The sequence below is a fragment of the Copadichromis virginalis genome, linkage group LG12, assembly GCF_057382275.1.
Source record: "Copadichromis virginalis isolate Kocher_CV1m ecotype Utaka linkage group LG12, C_Virginalis_male_GT1.1, whole genome shotgun sequence".
Lineage (NCBI taxonomy): Eukaryota > Metazoa > Chordata > Actinopteri > Cichliformes > Cichlidae > Copadichromis > Copadichromis virginalis.
In genome coordinates this window covers 35,775,800-35,798,447 of record NC_140629.1, presented here as the reverse complement: position 1 = coordinate 35,798,447, position 22,648 = coordinate 35,775,800, and the positions used below count along the sequence as shown (strand labels likewise).

General features: G+C 42.1%; 1 protein-coding gene across 1 annotated transcript; it reads right to left on the bottom strand.

Moving 5' to 3' along the window:
• Positions 1-1,082: 1,082 nt before the first annotated feature.
• On the bottom strand, positions 1,083-21,555 carry LOC146697531 (ADAMTS-like protein 2). Its single transcript, XM_085476323.1, has 18 exons — positions 21,451-21,555; positions 18,667-18,809; positions 16,717-16,792; positions 16,361-16,463; positions 14,832-14,977; positions 13,850-13,973; positions 13,589-13,669; positions 13,307-13,482; positions 11,607-11,907; positions 10,201-10,546; positions 8,700-8,803; positions 7,665-7,791; positions 7,358-7,571; positions 6,417-6,572; positions 5,300-5,470; positions 3,167-3,343; positions 2,907-3,051; positions 1,083-2,686 (listed from the first exon to the last, which is right to left on the bottom strand). Exons 1-18 carry the CDS (start codon positions 21,553-21,555, stop codon positions 2,559-2,561), a joined length of 2,823 nt encoding a protein of 940 aa, XP_085332449.1. The 3' UTR covers positions 1,083-2,558.
• Positions 21,556-22,648: the final 1,093 nt, after the last annotated feature.

Here is a 22,648-nt window from a genome sequence, read left to right as displayed (position 1 = left end):
TGAGGCACAGCTGTCGTGGTGGTGTTTAACGATCTGAGAGAAATAACTAAATAAATAGAATTTAAATGCAGGCTTAATCTGCATGCAAACATGATATGAAGTAAACAAGTAAAAACAGGTGGGAGTCAAGGACAAGGAGACGTGTGCCACAGTGCAGTTCATTCATTCCCAGTTCACATCTTGCTATGATATAGTAACGCAAACAAGCCCAGTAAAGCCTTTCTTTTCAGTTTCAAGTCTTCTGTCATAGCCATCTAAAGATATTAACTCTTCCTAAGATGAAGAAGATTATTTTGGCTGCTCCTGTATTCACAAAAGATGATTTGCAGACTATTCTTTGTGGCAGTTGCCCTTCGTGACACAATTTTATTGGAGATTATGTATCGGAATTTCAGGAGCGGGATCACACCTCCAAACACACTCCTTCCGGTTGTCATCTGTATAGGTTCCCCCAGTTCTGCAAGCTGTTCATTCTCGTTTGCGTGCCCCACCGTCCCTCCCTCCTTGTTCTCAATTCTTTAACTTCTTCCTTTCTATTTAGTGCATGGGGATCTGTCAGGCCCAAGAGCCATCGCCAGTCCCCTTCCGGCCTTTCCCAAAGCGCAGCTCAATTCATGTCAAAGCATTCACTTTTACCTACTAGAACGCTGTCAAACCTAAAATGAAGATGTGGGCCCAGCTAGTGAACAGGAGTTTGGGTCTCCTCCTGAGTTTTAACAGGCACTTGTTAGGTAAATGTGTAAAGCACTACACTACGGGACCAACAGACTAACCTTTCTTAAAGATGTGCGATTGCCCCAGTCTAACTGAGGCTTTGGAGATATTGGCTAACAACAAACTACCATCCTCTGAACTGGCACAATAACTAAAAGTAGCCAGTCCCAGTTGTGTTTTAAGAAAAAGAAATCTTCAAGTCAGACAAGTCTTGTTGTGACTATGTGTTAAAATGTTCCCACAGATTTCTTTCTACAGTTTGTTACTCAAATTAAAAACTCAAAAACTAATGTGGTATCCATTCCTGTAAAGAAAAATATCAAAAAAGTGCAAAAGTTAAACATGAGAGAGGCGAAATGTTTGAACTGTTATTTAATTGAAATACATGTCAGTACCATTAGGTTTTCAGTTTATTATCAACAGTACACAAACTCCATATTTAGTTTTGTACAAAGAGGTATCGGCAATATAAAAACACAGTACACATTAGTTAGACATACACGTACACGTCTTCTGAATACATTTCACCCATACTTCAAGTTTCAGGGATCTCTCTGTCTGTGTTCGGATCAACTCTCTCCTCCTCTGTCGCGCACACAGACCAGAGCTGGTATCAGTTGACCTGATGAATAACCATAGACTGGCATCAGGAGCGTCACGCTAAATGAAAATGTTCTATCACTAATAAATATGCTTCCATATCCTGCAGGCACGCCGGTGTGGCGTCAAAAGGCAGGAGACGGAATGGAAATATAAGCTATATATATATTTATATATATTTAATTTTTTTACTTCCTGTTTGGCCATACCAGACGCTAAAACTGAAACACATTTAAATAATATTTCATAAACAGTATCTGTTTTAAATATTCTACTCATGCAATATCTTCAGTTGAGAAATAATTTAATAGAGCTCTTCCTTGCAGCGATAACAGGAGCATGCTGCTAACTGGTGATAGAGGTTTGTGAGACCGCTTTACTGTTGACTCCGTTGTGTCTCCAACTCCGCATGTTGTTTAGCGCAAATTTTCTAAAGGAACTGAAATGATGGACCCATAAATATTCAGTAACAACTGGTACAACAGGGTCTGCAGGGTTAAATATAAAGAAAATAAGAAGAAATATGATAATAAGGGAGAGGCATGCTCTGCTTTATTTTCCCCGAGGGGCTGATAAATGATAAATGAGCCAAAAACGGCGCTTCCTTGGTTCACTACTAGAGGCTGGGTCAAAAAGTGAGTGAGCTCAGGAGCAAATTTAGAGGGCACAACGCTCTGACTGTGAGAACAGAGGCTCCACTCACCTGCTGTTTGTACCTGCTGTTACTGAGATGCTGCCACAAGGGTCTTTATAAGATACGTGAGGATTATTTTGAAATATTACTCATGCAAAGCTACTCTGGTAGAATCTAAAAATACAAATATTGACTGGAAAAGAGCAGAAAGGAACTATTTAATATTTGATCATGCATTGTGTCGGAAATCCTCTCAAAACAAGAAGAAACTAAAATCTTTTTGTAGCATCGAAGCAGAAAAAAGAGACGTTTGTTTACTCGTCCTCATTAATTTCAAAGTGCCTCCCAAAGTGCACATTTCTTTTGTCTAATTTTGTGTGAGAACACTGCAGCTGATGTTGTAACATCAACAGGAACTGACAGGACTTCATTTGAGATCATTTAAACTGACCCATCTAAATCCAAGTTATCTGAGGAACTTCGTCTTTTTAAAAAAGGCAGACTGACATTTATCTTTCCCTCATTATTCACAGTAACTGCTGTACAGCTGAATGTATTTCCTCATGCCGGAGTTGAGAGTCAGGGTGGAGAGAGGCTGCGGCGTCCTCGACTAGGAGGCTGGAGGTCGAACAGCGCGGCAGGAGTGGCAGCAGGCCTTGCTGTAGTACCAGTGGCTACACAGGTTGACCTTAAGAGCTAGCAGGCAGTTGGTGGAGGGCCGATCCTGACAGCTCTCATCTGGGAAACAGTCAGACTCACAATTAGTCCTGGAGGCAACTTTCAAACAGCTGTGGAGATTATACTCCACTCTGAGCTGTCTATCTTTCTTCAATACTGCCTCTGCCAAAACTGGCAGACATGAGTAAAAAAAAGGCAGCTGGCAGTTCACTTATAACGCCTGCAAGACTCATTAGGAACAGTGGTTAGGAGGGAAGTAGCAGATTCTCTTTGTTGTTACCTGGAGGCTCAGTGGGGCACGGCTGCAGAGTGCAGGTCTGTTTGGCCACTGGTTTGGTGAGGGGGTCACAACCTCGGACCAGCTCCCTGCCCTGGTAACACTTCACGTCCCTCATCCTCACACCGATGCCACATGTCTTGGTGCACTGAAGGCACATGAAGCCAGAAACACAGTCATTAAACACGTCTGTTTTGCTGTTATCCTAATTTATCTTCATTTTGAGAGTTTATTTCACACTCGAAGACTTTCTGTGGACCCACCTCAGACCAGGGGGTGGTGTACCATTTGAAGCATGGCCTCTCGAAGCAGGTGTTCTCTTCTTCAGGCTTCTCGTTCCCCACACATGCCTCCTCATCGAAGATCTGGAACTTTCCTCCGCTGATGCCGACGCATTGAACGATCCTCCGTTTCACACCACGACCACAGGTTGTGTTGCACTGCAGTTAAAGGTAAAATCTTTGTAGCATTGTCAACATTAAAAAGGGACTTTGTGCATTTAAAGTTTCTTCATAAAGCTCTGCAAATATTTCATAAAAAATTATATCCTTAGTTTATTTGTCTTGGGGTTTTTTGTTAATAAACAGTCTGAAAAATGCAAAAGTTGCAGTGCAAGTTGGGCCTTTTGTTTTATAGAGGAAATGTTCACCCTGTGAATATATTCAGAACCTAACAGATCTTCCCTGCATATTCATGAAAATGATAACACTATCTCCAAACATGCTCCTTTCCTTTTTGTTTGAACTGTTACCACTGTGTGAAATATTAAATGCTGTTAGATTGCATTATTTTAAGAAATCCCATGCTTGTAACAATTCTTTAGCTATTCAGTGACAGGAGAGGAAAGTCTTTCAGAGAACAACAATTAAAGAGTCTTTGGGTGAGCACTGACTGTTTAGGGTGTTGGATAAAAATGTCCCAACATTTGCTGTCTTCTTTATGATTACCCTCTGTTGATATCCTGAATGTGGTCTGTAACTGAGTTGGTACATGTGACTGATACATGTCAAAGTAACATCCACCTGAATGGCAGGAAACCAATAACCTTGTCTGGCTGCCTTCCCTTCTGCACTCACACATACACTTAATGTAAATATCAATCCATTCTCTTCCGCTTATCCTTTTCAGGGTCGTGGGGAGGTTGGACCTTATTCCAGCTGTCTTAAGGCGAGAGGCGCAGTACACCCTGGACAGGTCGCCAGTCTGCCGCAGGGCTAACACATAGAGACAGATAACCATTCGCATTCACATTCACACCTATGGGCGATTTAGAGTTCCCAACTAACCTATAGCCACTACTGCATGTCTTTGGACATCTTTAGTGTGTGATTAAGGTTGTCTGATTAAATCTGATTAAGGTGACAGACCTGGTCACCCTAATCCAAACTAAAACTAAACTAAAACCTAACCCTTACAGGCTGCTCTACAAGAGGTAATGATGAGAAAGTTCCATATGCAGCTTTTCAAATGAGTTAGTATTGAAATATAAGATGGCCTGTAAACAAGGTTTCCAAACAGGGAGACCAAAACCCTAAGCTACTGCAGAGGTGACAGGTTCATATCCATTCCTATATTTTTAAAGGAACAACGCAGGGGGCATCCGGAATTGAACCAGAGACCTCGTGATGTGCAGTCAAATACTCTTCCACTGAGCTACTGCCCATGTCTGACATTTTCCAACAGAAAGCAAATGCAGCACGCATAAGGCAGGGATTATAATCTGTTGCAGACATATGCAGGCATCACGGGTGAGGAGTCTCTCTGAGTACACTCAAGTCTGCTCAAAACCACCTGAAGGGCAGATGGATAGCATGTGCACTGACAAATAGTGTCTCAGTGGACAAATATGAACTATCACAAAAAAAATGTGCAGGCAAGCTAACATCTGCACATATCCAAGTCACTCAGACCCAAGCAGACCCTAGCATGCTCACCGAACTGTATGCTCTAATACATGTTAAAACCAGATCTTTAGATCAAGGCTGTTACTGGTAGGTTTAGAATGTAGTAACATTTCTTTAGCAAAAGTTTAAAACTAGAGCGAATTAGAATAAAGCCTTAAATGCATTTAGGTTTATAAAGGAACTATATCTAAGTGTTTTCATGGGATTAGTCAGTATCCATCCAGAGGAAACAGCTGCATGATCTTTACTCATAAACTAGTTAGAATCCTCTTGTAAAGCATAAATTTCTTTCCCCTTCCATAACTCTAGGCACTGGGATTTGAACAAGAGACCTCTTAAAGTGCAATCAAATGGGCTCCCACTGAGCTATAACTCCAGGTCCCCCCAAACACGTGTGTCATGCTTTTCTGTGATTACAAAAATCACTTAAAATGTGTGTCAGGTCTGCTCGTAGTAACATCTTAATTCAGACAGTGTGTATCCGGGCCTCACCCTCTCCCAGTCTTGACTCAGCCAGTGCGGAGCGCAGTCTCTGTCTCCACAGGGGTGAATGGCTAAGGGCTTGTTCTCTGCTGAGCACTGGTTCTCGGGAACCACGCGACCCTCCGGAGCCTTACAGTACACATGACGCACCATCTTCCCCTGGCCGCACGACCCCGAGCACTGCAACAAACAAAGGTCACGCCCGATGAGTCATTATCAAGCGGGAGCAATTGAGTTCTAATCACAGTTATCTGCAGCCAAGCTTTGTCGCACACAGCGTGAAGTCATTTCAGGTCACCTCACATCATGGAAAATAAAAGATCAGCATGTGAGGCCGTGTTTAGGCAGATGTTAAATAACAACACAACAGCAAAACCTCACTATGCTGCGCACACTGAGTTTATTATTAAAAACTATATTTGTTGGTCGTGCTGCGATTAAACTTTTAGACCAGGCGTGTGTAGCTCAATAAGCAAGTTTTGTAGCAGCATAGCTTTATCCACGTCATTTACATTTACGAGACAGGCGTAATTTCAAACCAATTTCCTTCCAGTACAGAATAAACTTGTAAATCTGAAGACATCAGAAATGAAAAGTTACATCTGGTTACATCTGTTCTCAGTTGGCAAATTTATGAAAACAAAGATAAACTTTTTTGGCCTTGAGTTGTGAAATGTGATTTTTGTGTGTCAAAGTGACAGCTCTTTAGTTTTCTGTGTTTTTCCAAGTCGGAGGCTGCGGTTGTAAATTAGTCCTGCGATTTTCCAGACTTTCACTTTGAATGGAACATCGGCAACTACACCTCGTGTCCGTAACACAATAAAAGCAATAAATTCACACCGTGGCACTTAAAAGACGGCTGGGACAGACGAGCTGTTTTTCCAACAACCATGAAAATGATGGAGGAATGTTAGACGCAGGAAAAAGAATTTAAAATAAAAGAAATAGAACGTTTAACTTAGACACGGATTGTAACATTAAAACATAAATTAAGTGTCTTTCCTTTTTTTCACTGTCTGAGATTCCAGCAGGGACGAGAGATAAAATATGCAGATATGGTAAGATTTTAACTCCTCATCGCTCATGTTCACTGACACGCAGGTTTGTGTAAAGTAAAAACACTCACGGGTCCCCACTCGGACACAGTCCAGTGGCGTTCGCAGGGAGGACCGGTGCAGTTTTTGACGTTCGGCGGTTTGGTCAACGGGTCACATGGTCTGGTCTCATCAGAGCAGCGCACATCGCGGGTTACCTGAGCTTTGCGGCCACATTTAGCAGGACACTGCAATGAGGAAAGAGTCGTTGTCATGAAGAAAATGAAGCACGTTGATTGGTAGAAATGCATTAATTACATTATATTCTTTATTGTTTATCTTTGCTTTGAATAAATATCTTGAAAAGACAGAAGAAAATTATTTCAGAATCAGTAGGAACTTTTATGGGTGGCCTAGGCATCACTTTTAAAGCTTTTTCCTCAAAAATGCACAAAACCACCCCAAAAACATGTTTATTACATTTTCCTAACAGCACCGTTTACTGTTCGTATGTAATGTAAAAGAATGAATGAATGACTGTGGTCATGTCTGCATTGATCCACAAAGAAAAAAAAAACATCAGCATGCGTACCCGACATTTCTGTCATTCTCTCTCTGTGTCATACAACCTCTAACAATCTAACAGAGTCACATTTAGGGTTTTTGGTGTCTGTTAAGTGTTTCTGGAGAATCCATCAGTGACCACAATCTGACCACAAGACTGTAGCACACAGCTGCAGCCCTCAAAGCTTGACAAGAGAACGACAGAGACATCTGCACTGCAAGAAAAAACAAATCCTGCAGAGTGCCGGGGAATGTTTGCACAGAAATCAAATGCAAAAATCCAAGCAAACAAAAAAATATGCAAAGTAAAGATACTCTGTATGTTTTAAAGGGACAGTTCACCTCAAAAGTACATGTCTTTCTTAAGCTTGTAGTGCTATTTATTCAGCTACATCTACTCAACACACAGAAAAGTAAATCAGATTGTTTTAGTATATTAGTACAAGCTCACATTCCTGGTTTATCATACCTCCATCCACTCGGCCACCTCCCACTGTGGGCCGCACGCGGGGCTCTTGCAGGGTCTTCTCTCCACGGGTCTCTCCAGGTCAGCCATGGTGCAGAGGTCACTGTAGACCGAGCTGTCCAAACCCGGCGAGAGCATCTTCCAGCAGCGCACCTGACGAAACTGGAAACCTTCCCCGCAGGTCCTGGAGCACTCGCTCCAACTGCTCGCCTCCCACCTGAAAGATTTGCCCATAATTATCAGAGGAAAAGAAGCAGCCACAGTAATGATCTGTTTATTAAAAGGTTTATGTTCCTCCGGGGGATCGCACCTGGGCTGACATTCTCGGCCAATGCAGAAGTCATGGACTGGCTCTGGTCTGGTCAGAGCATCGCAATACATATCGTGTACTTCCACGCCATCGTAACGAACACATGTGACAAAGGACCTGGAGACTCCTGGATTGTAGGCAGAGTAAACTGATTTATGCAACACATTTTATATACAAGGGGGAAAAAAAGCACAGTGCACACAGAGTATCAAAGTCCTTTCTAAGTGCATTGGATTTCTGTATATTAGTGCAATTCCTGTTTTGTCTTGAAGCTGTACCTATATTGAAAAAAAAGTCCAGTGGAAATCAAAGTGACCACTAGTTCAGATGAAGTCAAGCTCAGCAGGAATCTCAGTAGATCAGCTTATCCTAAACTGATGGCTTAGGTGTTAGCTGTCTGCTAAAAATCTCTATACTGCATGCTATCTGAGATGCTTTCGCCCGTTCGCGGTTTTTACAGGTAAAGTTGCTGTGCTGCTTTCCAGAATTGGAGACACTTATTCATTCATAACATTTGTTCATTAAAAAACAGAGAAAAAACATGAAACATAAAAGTAAGAGCGGGAGAGGAGGTGGGTTGCAATGCAAACCATCTTGCACATGTGCAGCTCCTGTGGACTGGCTAAAACTGGTATATGTTCAAACTGGATGCATAGACAGTACAGCTATCAGCTCACGTGGGCCGACACAGAGATCACCAAATTTGCAGGAATTGGAGTGGAGCTTGAATTTGTGCCCTGGCATAAATTACGTTAATAATAACTTGTTAAATCTATCTTCATTTTAAACAGAAACAGAATGCATTGCATGTCTTACATAGACAATGGGAAAATTACAAATTATATGGAAAGGAACAATCACTTCGCTGCACAGCAAATGCACAGAAAGTTGCTGCACCACACAAGCTCTGTCAGGTTTCAAGAGTCAAAGGTGTTACAGGGACCTGTCAGGTCTGGGATCTTAACTGATATCACACTCTCACTGAACATGGATGTTCTCATGGATGTTTTATGTGTGCTTTGAGTGTTTGCATACCTATGGAGCAGGTCATGCTGCACGGCTCCTGTGATGAAAGTTTCCAGCGGTACAAGTCAGCAGGACTCAGCTTCAGGTTCTTCTGGTAGAGCCGCTGATTCCCCCTGTCACGCACAAAGGACACAGGTCAGTTGTGTGTGTTTGAGTATGCAACTGCAGCATGCTATGCAGATGCAGTTCCTATGAATCCTCAACCTGCAGATATCAAGTTTTCAGGGCAACATTTTAAGAGCACGTCTTCAAACCGGGTAATTTGAATGAAATATCCTTTTCGGGACTTTTAAGAATACCCAGGAGTAAACACACAAACACCCACACAGAGGCAGGCTGTCTCCCAGGCCTCAGACAAGCACAGCATGACAGCTGATTCACAGCCCGCATCCTGGCAGACGCACTTTGTTTTTTCACCACATCACATAAAAGTCATGCACACATTCCTGTCATAACAGTCGTTCCCAGACATTTATCTGAAAATTGGAGACACGTTGAGTTATACCTCACCGGCATCCCTCCATGTAAGCCAGACCAAATGCTGTCCATTATTTTCTCACCAGAAGTGATGGCAGCCTGACAGCGGAACACGTTCCCCTCTGCATCATATTTCTCACTTTTCTTGCAAATACCTTGAATTATTTGTTTCTAAGCACGGCTGCATTTCCCACCTCCTCCACCTTCCTCCCCTCTGTGTTGCTCTGCTCCGCTCGTTTCCTCTCCTGTCTCTGTCTCCCTGAGGAAAGGGCGTGTCGCTGTATGTTTTATAGCTGCTGGCTGCAGAACGGGTGAAGCCAACATGAATTATAAATATGACGAATGCAAAACCTGCCAAGTCTACCTGTCGGCCTGTCCTGCAGCATATATCTGCCTGACTGCTGTACTGACCGTATATCTACTTGTCTGTCTGCATTGCTTCCTTGTACAGTACTGGTCCACCTGCTTTTCTGCCAATTGGTCTACCTGTCTGACTGATTTACTGCCTGCACTGTTTATCTATGCGTCTTCCTGCTTTGCTGCTTGTCAGTTAACATGGCTGTTTTTTCTTGCAACCAGTACAGTGTACATTGTGTATATTGTCTCATCTAACTGCCTAGCTACATGCACATGCGCCTGATTACCTGTCTAAGTGTACGTCTGTCTTTCTACCTGCGTTACACTGACTACCTGTTATTTTGGCAAAGCTGTCTGTTCCACTAGCACTCTCACTTTGAACCTTTTCTTGCCGTCAGTCTTGTCTCAATGTGACACTCTGTGTCTCTGCCTGGACATCTCTTTAAAAGCGCCCATTTCTCTCAGCCTGCTTCTCTTTAGCCTGCAGCCAGAATCAAGTCCAGAGGTTTGACAGTGTGTGAACAGTCTGAACACTTTCAGTCCAGACTTCATCCGATTTGAGATGAAATGTCTTTATGTGAGCCCAAACCTGAACCTGTGAACAACGGGCTTCTGCTCTGCATCATCTTAAAACTCATATGCGATGCTGATGTCCCTTATGCTCTTTTTACATTACCTGGTTCTGTTGGAGCGGTTGGAAGTCCTCCCGCCGCTCGGCACCGTCCTGTTCTGGCTGTCTCCGCTGTCGTTGCGTTTCTGGCCCAGAGTAAACTCGAGTGTATCGTTTAGATCATCTCGCTCCAGGCTGCTCAGACCCACTTCTGCTGGTCCCACCTCAGAAGAGAACAAACTGTCTCCCTCGGTCAGCAGCTGGTTGGTCGAAATGTTGATAAGTAACTCATCTGCACCAATTCGGCCGTCCATCAGGACCCTCCAGATGAGGTTTGGGGAATCGGGTGGTGTATCCAGGCCCGCACCATCAGTAACAGGTTTGGCAGTGCTGTCTATTTGGCTGCTGTTACCTTCACACAAAGTCAACAAATTCAGCTCTGCTTGTGATGGAAGTCATTACAAGTTATCTGAATAAAGGATTTCATAAAAGTATATTTTAAAAAAAAAAAACAGGAAACACTAAAATCACCAACAAAACCTGTGATTTTCTGGAATCTGGAGAAATCTCTGCATGGAAAGAACAAGGCTGAAAACGTGTAAGAGTGTCAAACACAAGTCCAGGGGGCCAAAATTGGGACCAGAAAACCTCTAAACCAGTCCAGTGGATTGCTTTGGAAAATGTGAGAGAGGACATGCTCTTTGGACTTTAAACTCTATTTTTCTATTTATTTTTGTAGGTTTTTTTTTTTTTTTTTTTTACTTTTATGGCTTTTCCTAATGATAAAGACCTGAACCATGGCCACCATGTATGTCTGTGCTTTACCTTGTTACTAGTTACAGAGAGCTGTGCCGGCAGATTTCTTTTATTTACTAAAGCAGAATCTTTTAACATGTAGAGAAAGTGAGTAAAAACTCAGTGAGTAAAAACAGAGAGTGAAAACACGAACGAGCGGTTTCAGTCGGAGCGCAGCATCTTGTCCGTAGTATGATGTCGACTGGAGTAAAAAGTGTACGGCGAGCCTTTCACCACCGCCGCCTCTCCCTGAAGCAGTGGTGTAATGGCCTCAGCAGTCAGCTGAATGAGCTGAGAGCCCTCAGGAAGTGCCATTACTGCTCATGTTTGTGATGCTGCCTTTCTTAAAAGAAGAAAACGCCACAAAACTCTGAATTTTTCATCTGCTGCTGATTGTTTTTATCTAGCCGCATCATGAATAATACAGAGTTGCAAAGGGCCATCTTACACACATCCAGAATAAGGCAGTAAGATGGAGGGTGGTGCTACCTGGCTTAGGATCCATCATCTGTCTTACAGTCATCTTATATCAGAACTTATTTTTTATATTGCTTTATATGCCCTGAGCTACACTTCCAGGAGGTATAAAGGTAAAGGAATTTTTTCTCTAAAAATGTGCATGTAAATTTTATGTATTAGTGTAATAGTTTATAGAGAACTTGTCACATAATCTCTACCTGTAAACTTTGGGGCAGCTACTCCATCTTCACAGTCGATGGCTGCTGTCTCCTCATACACCTCGTTGGTCTCTTTGCCCTTCTGCCCATCTGTACCTTCTGTCTCCACCTGGCCCCCAGGAGCCACCTGGTCACAGATGCTGCCATTGGGGGTCAGTAGACCACTTACTTCTACAGACACCTCTCCGGCTGAGGTGTCTGACCCGGTGTAGACCGGAGGAGGAGGAACGGGTGGCAGGGAGTCTCGGAGGACTGTGTATTCGTAGGTGATGTAAGGTGTGCGGCCATTTTGGTTCCACACCTGTCAGATGAGGAGAGTAAATCGAAGATGTTTATGGAGTCACAAAACAAAAACTATAATTAGACCAACTCAAGGTGGTCTCAGAGATAGACTCAAACATTCAGACAGAAAATGTTTGGTTTAATTAAATTTTTTTATATAACTGTTGCCTCAAGGATGAATGTGTTGGCAGTCTCCCCTGCTACGGTGAAAAAAAAACATGCCGTCAGTCTGAATCAGCGGGACCTTTAGCCCATAGCTAGCTAATAAAAACAGGCCATTACAGCAAATATTCCTACATTTCTATCATATAAAGGCTTTTGTGAAATATTGTGTAACGATTTTTAATGGGGATTAAAAATGAGAATTTGTGATATGTGAAGTCAGTATATACAGTCATATGAACAAGAAAGATTTCACATGTTTTCAGTTTGATCCGACTGTTTGTGCAGCTTTTCGGCTGTCCAGCATCTCTCTGCATTGCTATCTCCTCGGTCCCAGCGACCTCCCAATAAAAGAAGCTGATCAACCCAAGCTGCTCTGCCAGCCTCCTGACAGCCCCTGAACCCACTGCACCACGACTCCTGTGCAGCAGAACTGCAGACCACACCTCCACCACAACAACATTGATTCATTATGTTTTGTGTGTGATTGTCTATGCTCAGCTCTCTTAAGGTCCCGTCAAAGACACGAGGTCTGTACTGGGCCATTGCGAAACATTGATTCTTTTCTTTTTCAGCCGTTCTGTTGTAGACTTGGTGCTGTACATGAGATCATTGTTATGCTGCATGACCTAGTTTTGGCTTTAGCTGTCGGACTGAAGGCCTCATTTCTGGCTGTCATGGGCAAGTTCATGGGCAACAATGCAAGATGCCCAGGTCCTGAGGCCACAAATCCCAAATTATGACCCCTCCACCACCATGCTTACAGTTGGCATGAGGTGTTTGTTCTGGTATGCCGTATATGCTTTTCTTCAAATGTGGCTCGTTGCAGTATGGCCAAACTTCTCCATTTGGCCTCCAAATTGTTCCAGAAGTATTGTGGTTCATTCATAAGAGACTTGACGAACCCAAGCCGTGTTGCAATGTTTCCTTTAGAGAGGTTTGGGCTCTCATATGCTCTTGCATATTCAAAATTTTTCATCTTAAAATTGCTAACTGGTCACCGATTGAACCAACACAATAAATGCTCACAATGAAAATTCATAGTTCTTTTTGTGCACACGTTTGAAATTCATAGGTGTTGTCTGTGCACATCTGCACTTTCCAAGGCGAAAGCATCGATTTCATGTTGGTTTTTTATGGATGAAGCCACAGTACTTTAACTTTGCACCATGGCAGCAGCGTGGTTTCCACAAGCTATAAACAACAAGACTTAAATCATGGAATTCAAGAGTAAAGGAGGAAAGGGTAATGTGTACCAGAATATTGATGGGTTGGTCAATGGGGCCTTTGGCAACAATGTACTCGATACCAGTCTCATACACGTCCATAGGTCGGCGGTATTTAAAGACGGTGCCTGCTGCATGGAAATTCTGCGGACTGTCCACCTTGTAGTCACCGTTAAAGAAGAAGTTTCCTGCCTGATCAGTCACAGCTTTAGGAGGGGGAGAAGCAGAATTAAGAGAACTTTAAAACAGTTCTTTGCTTTCTTTTTACACACTGCAATAATATTTGTGTGTGTGCGTGGGGGGGGTATATACCGAGAACATCAGCCAATTTCTTCCTCTCGATGATCTGTATGTCCCAGGAGCCTTCAGGGATTTGAGTTATAAAAGAGTAACCTGCATGACAGCAAAGAGAAAGTCATCAGCAACATGGCATGCTCTTTGTTTATTTAACAGTAATGACAGATCGGTCAGTTTTTAATTCAGTGTCTGGTCCTGTCCTAGTTATATTAGGCCATGCTACACTGTAATAATAGTTTTTGAATATGCATTAGGTAACTGAACTGCGAGGTTTACCCAGAGTCGAGGGTCCTCGACGGAAGTTTCCAGTGACTCGGCTGCAGCTGCTGCCGTCACCCTGACAGACACCACACTTATCCAAAGTGTTGGAGGAGAACAGTACCCCATCACATCCAATTGGCTGAGCAGCAAGGCAAGATGTGGGAGTACAGAAGACAAAGAATCGTACTAAACATGTGATAATAATTAGCTCGCTTGCCACAATTGTTTTGGGAAGGTTATCCAGAAGAATTTACTGTGCACAAAAGTATCATGTGTAAAAATGGTACTACTGAAAGATTTAGCTTCTTCATTGCTTCTTCATGTTTTGTTTTATCTACACATTGTAACTCTTGGGGATTTCCCAATTATTGTCTCAACCTTAATGAGAAAAAAAACCATAGTTCCTCATGCTGCATTGAAGGTGTCTGTATCTTTATTGTACTGCATCTAAACAATGTTTCAAAGCAATGTAAAACCTGTGCTTCCTGAAGTGTCCGCTTGAGGCTGGCTCCAAATCCCCACAGATCTTAACATACCTAACTTTGGCTATGTGATTAACACATTTACAGTCTGAAACAAAATACAGTTTCGGTCTGTAAAGCTAATTTCCGCCCTGTTCTCTTCCACTTATCCAGTGCAGGGTCACAAGGGTGCTAGGAACTATCCACGCTGTCATAGAGTGAGAGGCAAAGTACACCCTGGCAATTTAACCTAATCCCACCAATTACATGCTTTTGGACTATGGGAGGAGGCCAGAGGACGCAGAGAGAACCGACATAAACACCAAGGAATATGTGACCTCCGCATCCTCCAGATGATGGATTTGAACCCAGTACTCTCTTGGTGTAATGTTCATTATAGAGTGCAGAAACCAACAACTGACGTGATGCCACATCCTGCAGTGTGGCTCGGCAATAAATACAAATAATGTTGTGTTAAATTTGATTGGGAGACATTAGCATTTAGTGATGCCAAATAAATAAGAAGCTGGACTCACCTCACACTTACCGTCCACGCAGACGCCGCGGTAGCTGCTGTACTTGCAAGACGTGCCGTCTCGTGCCATCACCATCAGCTGCCTCTGGCCGTCGGTCGTGGTGCAGTGGAGGTCACAGGGATTGCTGGAGATATGAACGTAGTCATCTGGAGACAAATGGTAGATGTTTTTCACTGTTTTATACCCACTTAAATTCGCAAGGTCAGACTGCATACTGCATATTCCTAATAACTTCCGGCAATGTTATACAATTATTCTTTAGCCACAACTGTTCATTTCTTTACTACTGTACTCACACTGCATCATAGTGGTACAAATATATGCTGGTATATACCAGTATGATGTATATAAATAATATACAATTATTTCAATTATAGTTTCATTATGAGGACTCAAAGCAACATCAACTCTCACTGGTTTTGTAACCTGATGAATCTAAGTAATACTTTTACTCCTTTTTTCTCAGGTTTGATTTCCATTAATCAATAATAATAAAAAACGCAAATCGGATTCTTTAACTAGTCCTCAACAATTAGTCATGAATTTATCTGCCATCATACTGTTCATATCCTGGTTTCAAGTTCTCACGTTTCCTGTTTTATTTTGAAACATCTCAAACTGTTTTCATTCTTGTTAATTTTGCTTCTACTTCCCAAGCCTGCCTCAGTCCTGCTGTAGTAAGTCTGAGACTGTCTATCGCGTTACCCTCTGTTCCAATTAATTAGGCCGTGCCTGTTAGATCCTACAAGGCCATAATAAAAGTAGCTTTTTTGAAGGAAATGCGAAGGCATCTCAAATGTGCATTATTTTTAAACACCACCAGAGGGCGATAGCTCAAGTTGCAAAAACACTACTGGTCCTATAGGAGTCTTTAGGAAAACGGCCCTTTGCTGGTGTTTCTGTAAACACTTTCCCGCTAAGTTTATGGGCTCAGTCACTCATTTCAGGTCGTATGAATAAAACATCAAGTCCATTTTATAAATCTTGGTCATTCTAAGTTTCAGTATGCTCCACCCCTAAATCACATCCAGGTTCAAAACACCAGGATGCCAACTGCGGTAATGTCACGTCTTTTTCAGTGTCTGCTGGTCCCACCTCAGCTACAGTAACTGATCAGAGTTGGAACTCTTGACCGCTCTTTCAGGAGCATTTTCATGGCTGGTGTGATGAATTTTCAGATGTGCTGCAGTTTCACTTAAGAAATTCTGTGATTTTGTTCATTAAAATGCTTCGTAGCACTAATTGGCCAGTGTCTGTGTGACGCTCCCAAGCAGTCTATAAATGCACTAACAACGATAGCATTGACTAATGCCTTAGCACTTGACCTGGTCATCCACTATCAGCACATCAAAATCAAAGAGGCCAAGTCCATCTTTTATATGCAGTTAAAACCACTTTATCAGAAGATATACAAAGTTTGTTACTTTGGTTTCTGGTTGTGTTGAAGACTAGCAGGTCATAGAGAAGAATTCCCTCATCACTGCACTATTTAAAGAGAGGCTGTCAAGGTTTTTTCTTGGTGTTATTACCGGGATATAGAGGTTTCCACTGATAGTTCCTCCCATTATAACGTTGTGAGTTAAAGGACCAACATTGCTCCTCTCTGAAGCTCCTCCCAGTGGGAGGACATTCCTGCAGAGAAGAGACACAACACAGACCATTTAAAGAGGTTTGTTTCACACTTGTTAATATGTGGTTTTACGGTATGCTATACAAATAAATTCTTGTTAAGCCTTTATTTGTGCAGAGGTGGTTTCTGAGAGTACACTGTTGGGAACTCCACCCAGCTCCATGACAGCCATCCTGTTCAGTCAGCCAGTCAAATCCACCGTGTTTGTTTTAATAAAGGTGTGAGACAAAAATGAACTGGAAGTGTGTGACTCACTTTGGTGTTGCAGAGATAATATTTCTTAGCAGTTCCCGTACAGGTCATGTTGTCCTTCCCAGCAGCAGCTTTCTTTCTTTGGACCGAAAACAAACATTGAATGAAAAAAAATAAGGCAATAAAAATCATACTGAGTAGAAAACACAGTAGAAATATATCAGCATTGTTCATGTCTGTTAGCTAAGCATAAATACATTTCACCCCAAACTTATCACTCTAAACTGAGAGACTATATAGTAGGTAGCATTGAAACTGTTGACTGTCAGGTTCTACTCAATATGAACCTATGTAGGTCTTTTATTGGAGTATATACACTTCATTGGGTACACCTTGGTGGGGAAGAGATTTTGGCCCATATTGACATGTTAGCATCAAAGAATAGCTTCATATTTGTTGAGAGCAGATCCAAGATGTGAATGTTTCATTGCGCCACATCTCAAATGTGCTCTATTGGAGTGAGATCTGGTGACTCTGGAAGTCATTTGAGTACAGTAAGCACATTCTCCTGTTCAGGAAAGCAGTTTGAGATGATTTGAGCTTTGTGACATGGCAAGTTATCAGCAACAATATTCAGACTATAAGATTTTAAATGATGCTTAGTTGATATTAAGGGGAACAAAATATTTCCTACATTTTACTGTGAGCTCATTGAATTAGAACATGCACAACTGCCACACATTACTATTAATGTTTCTGCATGAATATGTACTTTAATGCTTTCCTGTTACTGCCATTAAAACACGAGAGTCTAAAAATAAGTTGATCTGCATCTTTGCTTCATGTGCATCTTTGCTGATTTGATGAAAGCCCAATTAGGATTGGGCTAATTGGAATTTCATCAAGTCAGCAAAGAGGCACAGAAAAGAAGATCAGACACCAGCTAGGGAGGAATAGAAAAACAAGCGCAACAACATTGTCATCCTCTATGTAGCCGGTGTATCAGAAAAACTCAGGCGAGTCTTCTCCAAGCACGACATCCCGGTGCATTTCAGACCCAGCAACACACTCACACAAAAACTGGTTCATCCCAAAGACAAAACTCCAAAACACAAACTTAACAATGTGGTGTATGCTGTACAGTGTAGCGAGGAATGCCCAGACCTCTACATTGGAGAGACCAAACAGCCACTTCATAAACGCATGGCACAACATAGAAGAGCCACCTCCACAGGACAAGACTCGGCAGTCCATCTGCATCTAAAGGACAAAGATCACTCTTTCGAGGATGCCAGTGTTCATATTTTGGACAGAGAAGACAGATGGTTTGAAAGAGGAGTAAAAGAAGCCATTTATGTCCACTGTGAGCGACCATCTTTGAAAAGAGGCGGGGGTTTACGACACCAACTCTCTGCCATCTATAATCCAGTTTTGAGATCCCTTCCCAGACGCCTTAACGCCCACTCACATCCTGGGCCATCTGACCTCAGGAAATCACATGATAGGGTGGGTCCAGGTTTCACAATGAGCTCACCCAAAACCTTGGCTGATTGTAACCTACACCAGTTTTCACACCTTGGCTCATGTGATTAGGTAGAGGATCATCAGGGGGTCCTTTGTCCCTCTTCAGATGAAGCTTGTTCAGAGGGGACGCTCCCACTCTGAACAAGCTTCATCTGAACAAGCTTCTCAGATGAGAGGTGAAATGTCTTCGAGCAATTTAAAGAAGTCCAGACGCTTTTCTTTCCAAGCTCCTTAGACCAGTCAGCTTTACAGTCACAAAGAGCACCTTATAGGACAGTCTGCCTACAAAGAAAAATCAACTGGAGCTCACAGTAGAAAAATTTGGAAGTTTATTGGAGGCAAGTAATTTTCCCCTCTGCGGTGATCTTAGGCCAAATCCCACTTTAACTGCTGACTGTATGTAAAATACCATGAACAGTATTAAACAGGGTTGGAGATGTGTCCATTTCTGGGATATTTTAGCTTGTCGTCTGGTGCAGACTGACTGACCTCTGTTTGAGGCAGTGACGCTCCTGTGACATCACTCCTCCTCCACAGGTACGAGTGCATGCTGTCCACTTGGCCCATTCCCCCCACCAGTACGTGGTCACCTCGAGCTGCTCCTCCAGACTGTTGGAGGCCACTCCGTCCTCCTACACACACACACGCACACACACACACACACAAACTTTACTACTTAACACTGCTTAACCAGCCAATGTAGTAGTGCCTTTGTTTCGTGTTAATACTCTTAAAGATGCCATATGGTTTTTATTTTAAAAACTGTTTTATAAAGCAGCTGGCCGAGGTCTTCCTCAGTGCCATTTGGGTTCCTCTCCAGTGAACCAAAGATGGATTGTAGCCTTGATGAACTTGGCCTAGCAGGAGAATAACCTCATCTCCCATTTACTACTATATACTCATATCTTCTCTAACTGTAAACTTTCGAATTTGTAAATATTTGATCAAACTTTCTTTGCAGCACAGGAAGTCACATTATCAAATTTATTTAAAACATGCAAATTTCAATCCATAAAAGGGGGCATTTCATTTGTTGCATTTAGCTCAGAATTGCAAATTCCTGATTGTACTCTAAAACTGACATGATCAAGTAAACTTCACTGTAGGCTAATGGGCTAATAATTTGCTAAACCTTTTGATATTCTGGGCATCTGCCACTAGTGCTAGCACTCGCTGTGGAATATTGACACAAGCAAAAGTGGCAGAAAAAGCAGAAGCAGCATTAGCAGCTGTCATAGCATTAATGCTAGTGGTATAAAAACAGAGTTAGCACAACAGCGTGCGTCACAGTCGAGCAGAATCACGCTAAATGATCGTCAGAGTGTTTTGTGCTGAGGCTTTGGCTCGTGAAGACGTTCAGCATTTCACACATTCCTGATGTGCACCAGCAGCATTAACTGAGGCCGGTGGCTGTGTCGCCTTTTATTCAGACAGATTTATCAGAGTGACCGCTGGAATGTGCACTGAGCACCTTGAAAAGGTGTGAGATGGAGCAGCTGTGGGAGAGAGAGAGAGAGAGAGAGAGAGAGTGAGAGACACTGGAAATACCAGACACTCAGCATATGTGAGAGAATGGGAGATGGGAAAGAGTTAGAGTAGAGGGAGCTGAGAGGAGTCATTGATCGGTGGGCTGACAGATCAGTTTTACGGCCGTTCACCAAACTGCTTAAATTACTGAGCATTTGGTATTTTAGACTTTTATGTCTTTTAGTTTCAGCTCAGTTGGTTTAAATTGATTTGTTTTGCTTTGTTGGTGCATTCTGTCACTCTTTAATTTTCGCTCTCAGAGAAAGAAGTGATATTTCTCAGTCTGGCCATCCTATTAAGATCAATTTAGTTTGAACATGGCATTTTACAGTACGCTACCTCTGACACCAGGCTTGTTTAATGTGACTACTCATGACTGATAGCAATGGTTCATGTACAGTGGATATATAGCATGTATATGGTGCACATGAGCCTACATTAACTTAACTGGTCATAAAGACTGTTTTCAGTGGCTTTCAGTTTAAACACGATGTCATGGTTTTACTTTTAGTGCCTTTATTTCTGGGGAGGAATATTGTTTATCAGAAATCCGATCATTCAAATTGTCAGTTCATAATTTTTTTTTAAACCCCAATATCATATTTTAAAGGCTAATTCTATGTACTTACTAATGTAGTTTCTTTAGGAGTTGCAAAAAGCTCATACTATAATGAAAAGCGTAAGCTTTGTTCTGTAATGAATTATGTCAAATATGAAGTACACGCCATAGGTGGACCTGGCCACTGTGGTCATTTTGAAGCCTCTTTCCCTGTTGCTATGTTGTTTCTTGGAGCCCAAAGTTACCATATTTGGACAGAGGCTGGAGTTGTCAGTTCACCCCAGAAAGCTTGATTAACAAGCTATATTCAAAATTAGGAGAAACTTACTGGACAGTTTGCACCACATAGCATGTCCTGTTTAGTGACTCTTATTAGAGGAGGTTAGGCTACAGCTGCCTGTCTCAATCAAAGCCGAAATCTCAAGATTTAGATTTTTTTTTAAATTCACCCCTGTATAATTTTTATTAAGCTAAAAGTCATCGAGATCAAAGCTGTTCTTTGTACCTGACTGTAAACATGCATTTCAGTGCTGCAAAGTTTTTCGTTTTAACGTAGACATCTACAGTGACTGACTTCTATTTGAGCCACCCTCAAGTGGCCACTGTGGGTAATGCAGTTTTTGACACTTCTACGTCAGCTTAATTTCTGCCCACGAGGTTTCTACTTTGTATAAACACAAATTCGCCAACTAAAAGTTCTATTTTCTCATCTCCCTTAGAGATATCATATGATCATCCATTATTCATCCTCAAACTGATTTTGCTTCCTATGTGTCAGGCTTATTGTTCAGCACATGTTGAAGGTTCTAAAGCACCAGATACAACACATAAAATAATTTTTACCTGTTTTAACAGGTTTTAGTTACCACATCAAGACATGAGCATTCAGTACAGTGATGTTTATTCCCATTGAAGTATAAGTAATGTTTCTGAAGACTGAACATTTACTAGTTGTAGTTCTACAGCTTTGGATTACTGACAATCTTGCCTTCATATGCAGTGTTACAGTGCTCACTCAGTCACTGCAGCAGAGGCAGACAGTATAAACATAGTCCTCTTTGGTCTAGGACTACGCCTCATCCATCTCCGAGAGTCCTAAAGTTCTTGCTAGACAAAATGTGGTTCAGTTTGTCGGAGTGTATGTTTCCCTGTAACAGAGGAAGAGTGTTTTCCTGTTTGCTGTGTACCTGCAGCCCCCTGGTGGACAGGTTTCCCAAACACATCGTCAGCGTCAGGAAGCCCAGCAGAACCACGCCTGTCTCCCCACACTGTTCCCATGACCACACCCTCATCCTGATGAATGAGAGAGAGGAAAGGATAAAAGAAATAAAAATAAGTTTTAAATGTCAACAAAAATATCTTGAGGTTTATGAGACAGCAGCCCTGATGCTGTGATTAATGAAGGGTATTTGGGTAAAAACCTGTCTCTGAATGGAAGCAGCCAGAGATGTGTGTTTAACAAAGGTGGAAGAGTTTGAAGGGAAATCTGATGACCGCTAATGACTTCTTGTGGCCAACCACTTAGGCGAGCTTTGGATGCTGAGACATGTGGGTGTTTTTTCACTCTAAATTGAGGCTTCTCAGCTTCCAGACTCTCAGAAGGGTTTGAAGTGGGACACATTTGTGGTCATAATATTTCCTTTCTGACTCTGCAGTGAAAGCCCTCACCTCTCACATCTGTAGTTGTTTAGCTGAACATAAGTGCTGCTGCTGTCTTTTACCTTTGCAGAGAGTGGAGGGTGTTTTACAAGAAATCACATAATTGCTGATTTCTGAGATATCTGTCCAAGATTCAAGAGAGCACTGGAGCAATTACGGGAGTGGTGTCAAACAGCAGATACACAATAGACACGCAACAATGTGCAGAAGAGCACCATTGGCACTGAAATATTCTGTCAATCCTATTTTAAAAAGTGAAGATCTTGCAAAGATTTCATTGTGGCAGTCCTATTTGATGATTAGAAATATTTATGCCAATTCAAGAAATACGGTTACATAATGAAGCAGCTACGGAGGTAAAAGGTCCTGGAGTTGATTTAAAATGTTGCATTTGCAAAGGTGATCTCAGTGCAAATAAAATCTTTTCCTTTAGTAGCACAAAAAAGCAAAAGCAAAACATTAATAAGAAACAAATTCATCGGAGAGTTACATTGAGCGAGGTCAAATCAGTAATTCTAGAATGACCTCTGTAATACAAAACTGCCTGGATGCAAACATAGATCAGCAGTGAAGGATGATCACGGGATTGTTTCCACTGTAGAGAAAAATTACCGTTGCGATATCCAGCCAAGAGATTAACACACTTCAAGAGGAACACATATTCGTATTTTAGTGTAACATAAAAACAAGACGTCACGCAAAAGACAAAGGGGGATCATCAAAAGC

Bases quoted from the DNA above. Each gene is read 5' to 3' on its own strand.
- LOC146697531 (XM_085476323.1), bottom strand. From the start codon at position 21,555: ATGAGGGTGTGGTCATGGGAACAGTGTGGGGAGACAGGCGTGGTTCTG. The intron at 6,573-7,357 runs GTATGATAAACC...TCCTCATTGCAG, and splicing joins AGGTGGCCGAGTGGATGGAG to TGTCCTGCTAAATGTGGCCG. The intron at 5,471-6,416 runs GTGAGTGTTTTT...TGTTTGTTGCAG, and splicing joins CTGTGTCCGAGTGGGGACCC to TGCTCGGGGTCGTGCGGCCA.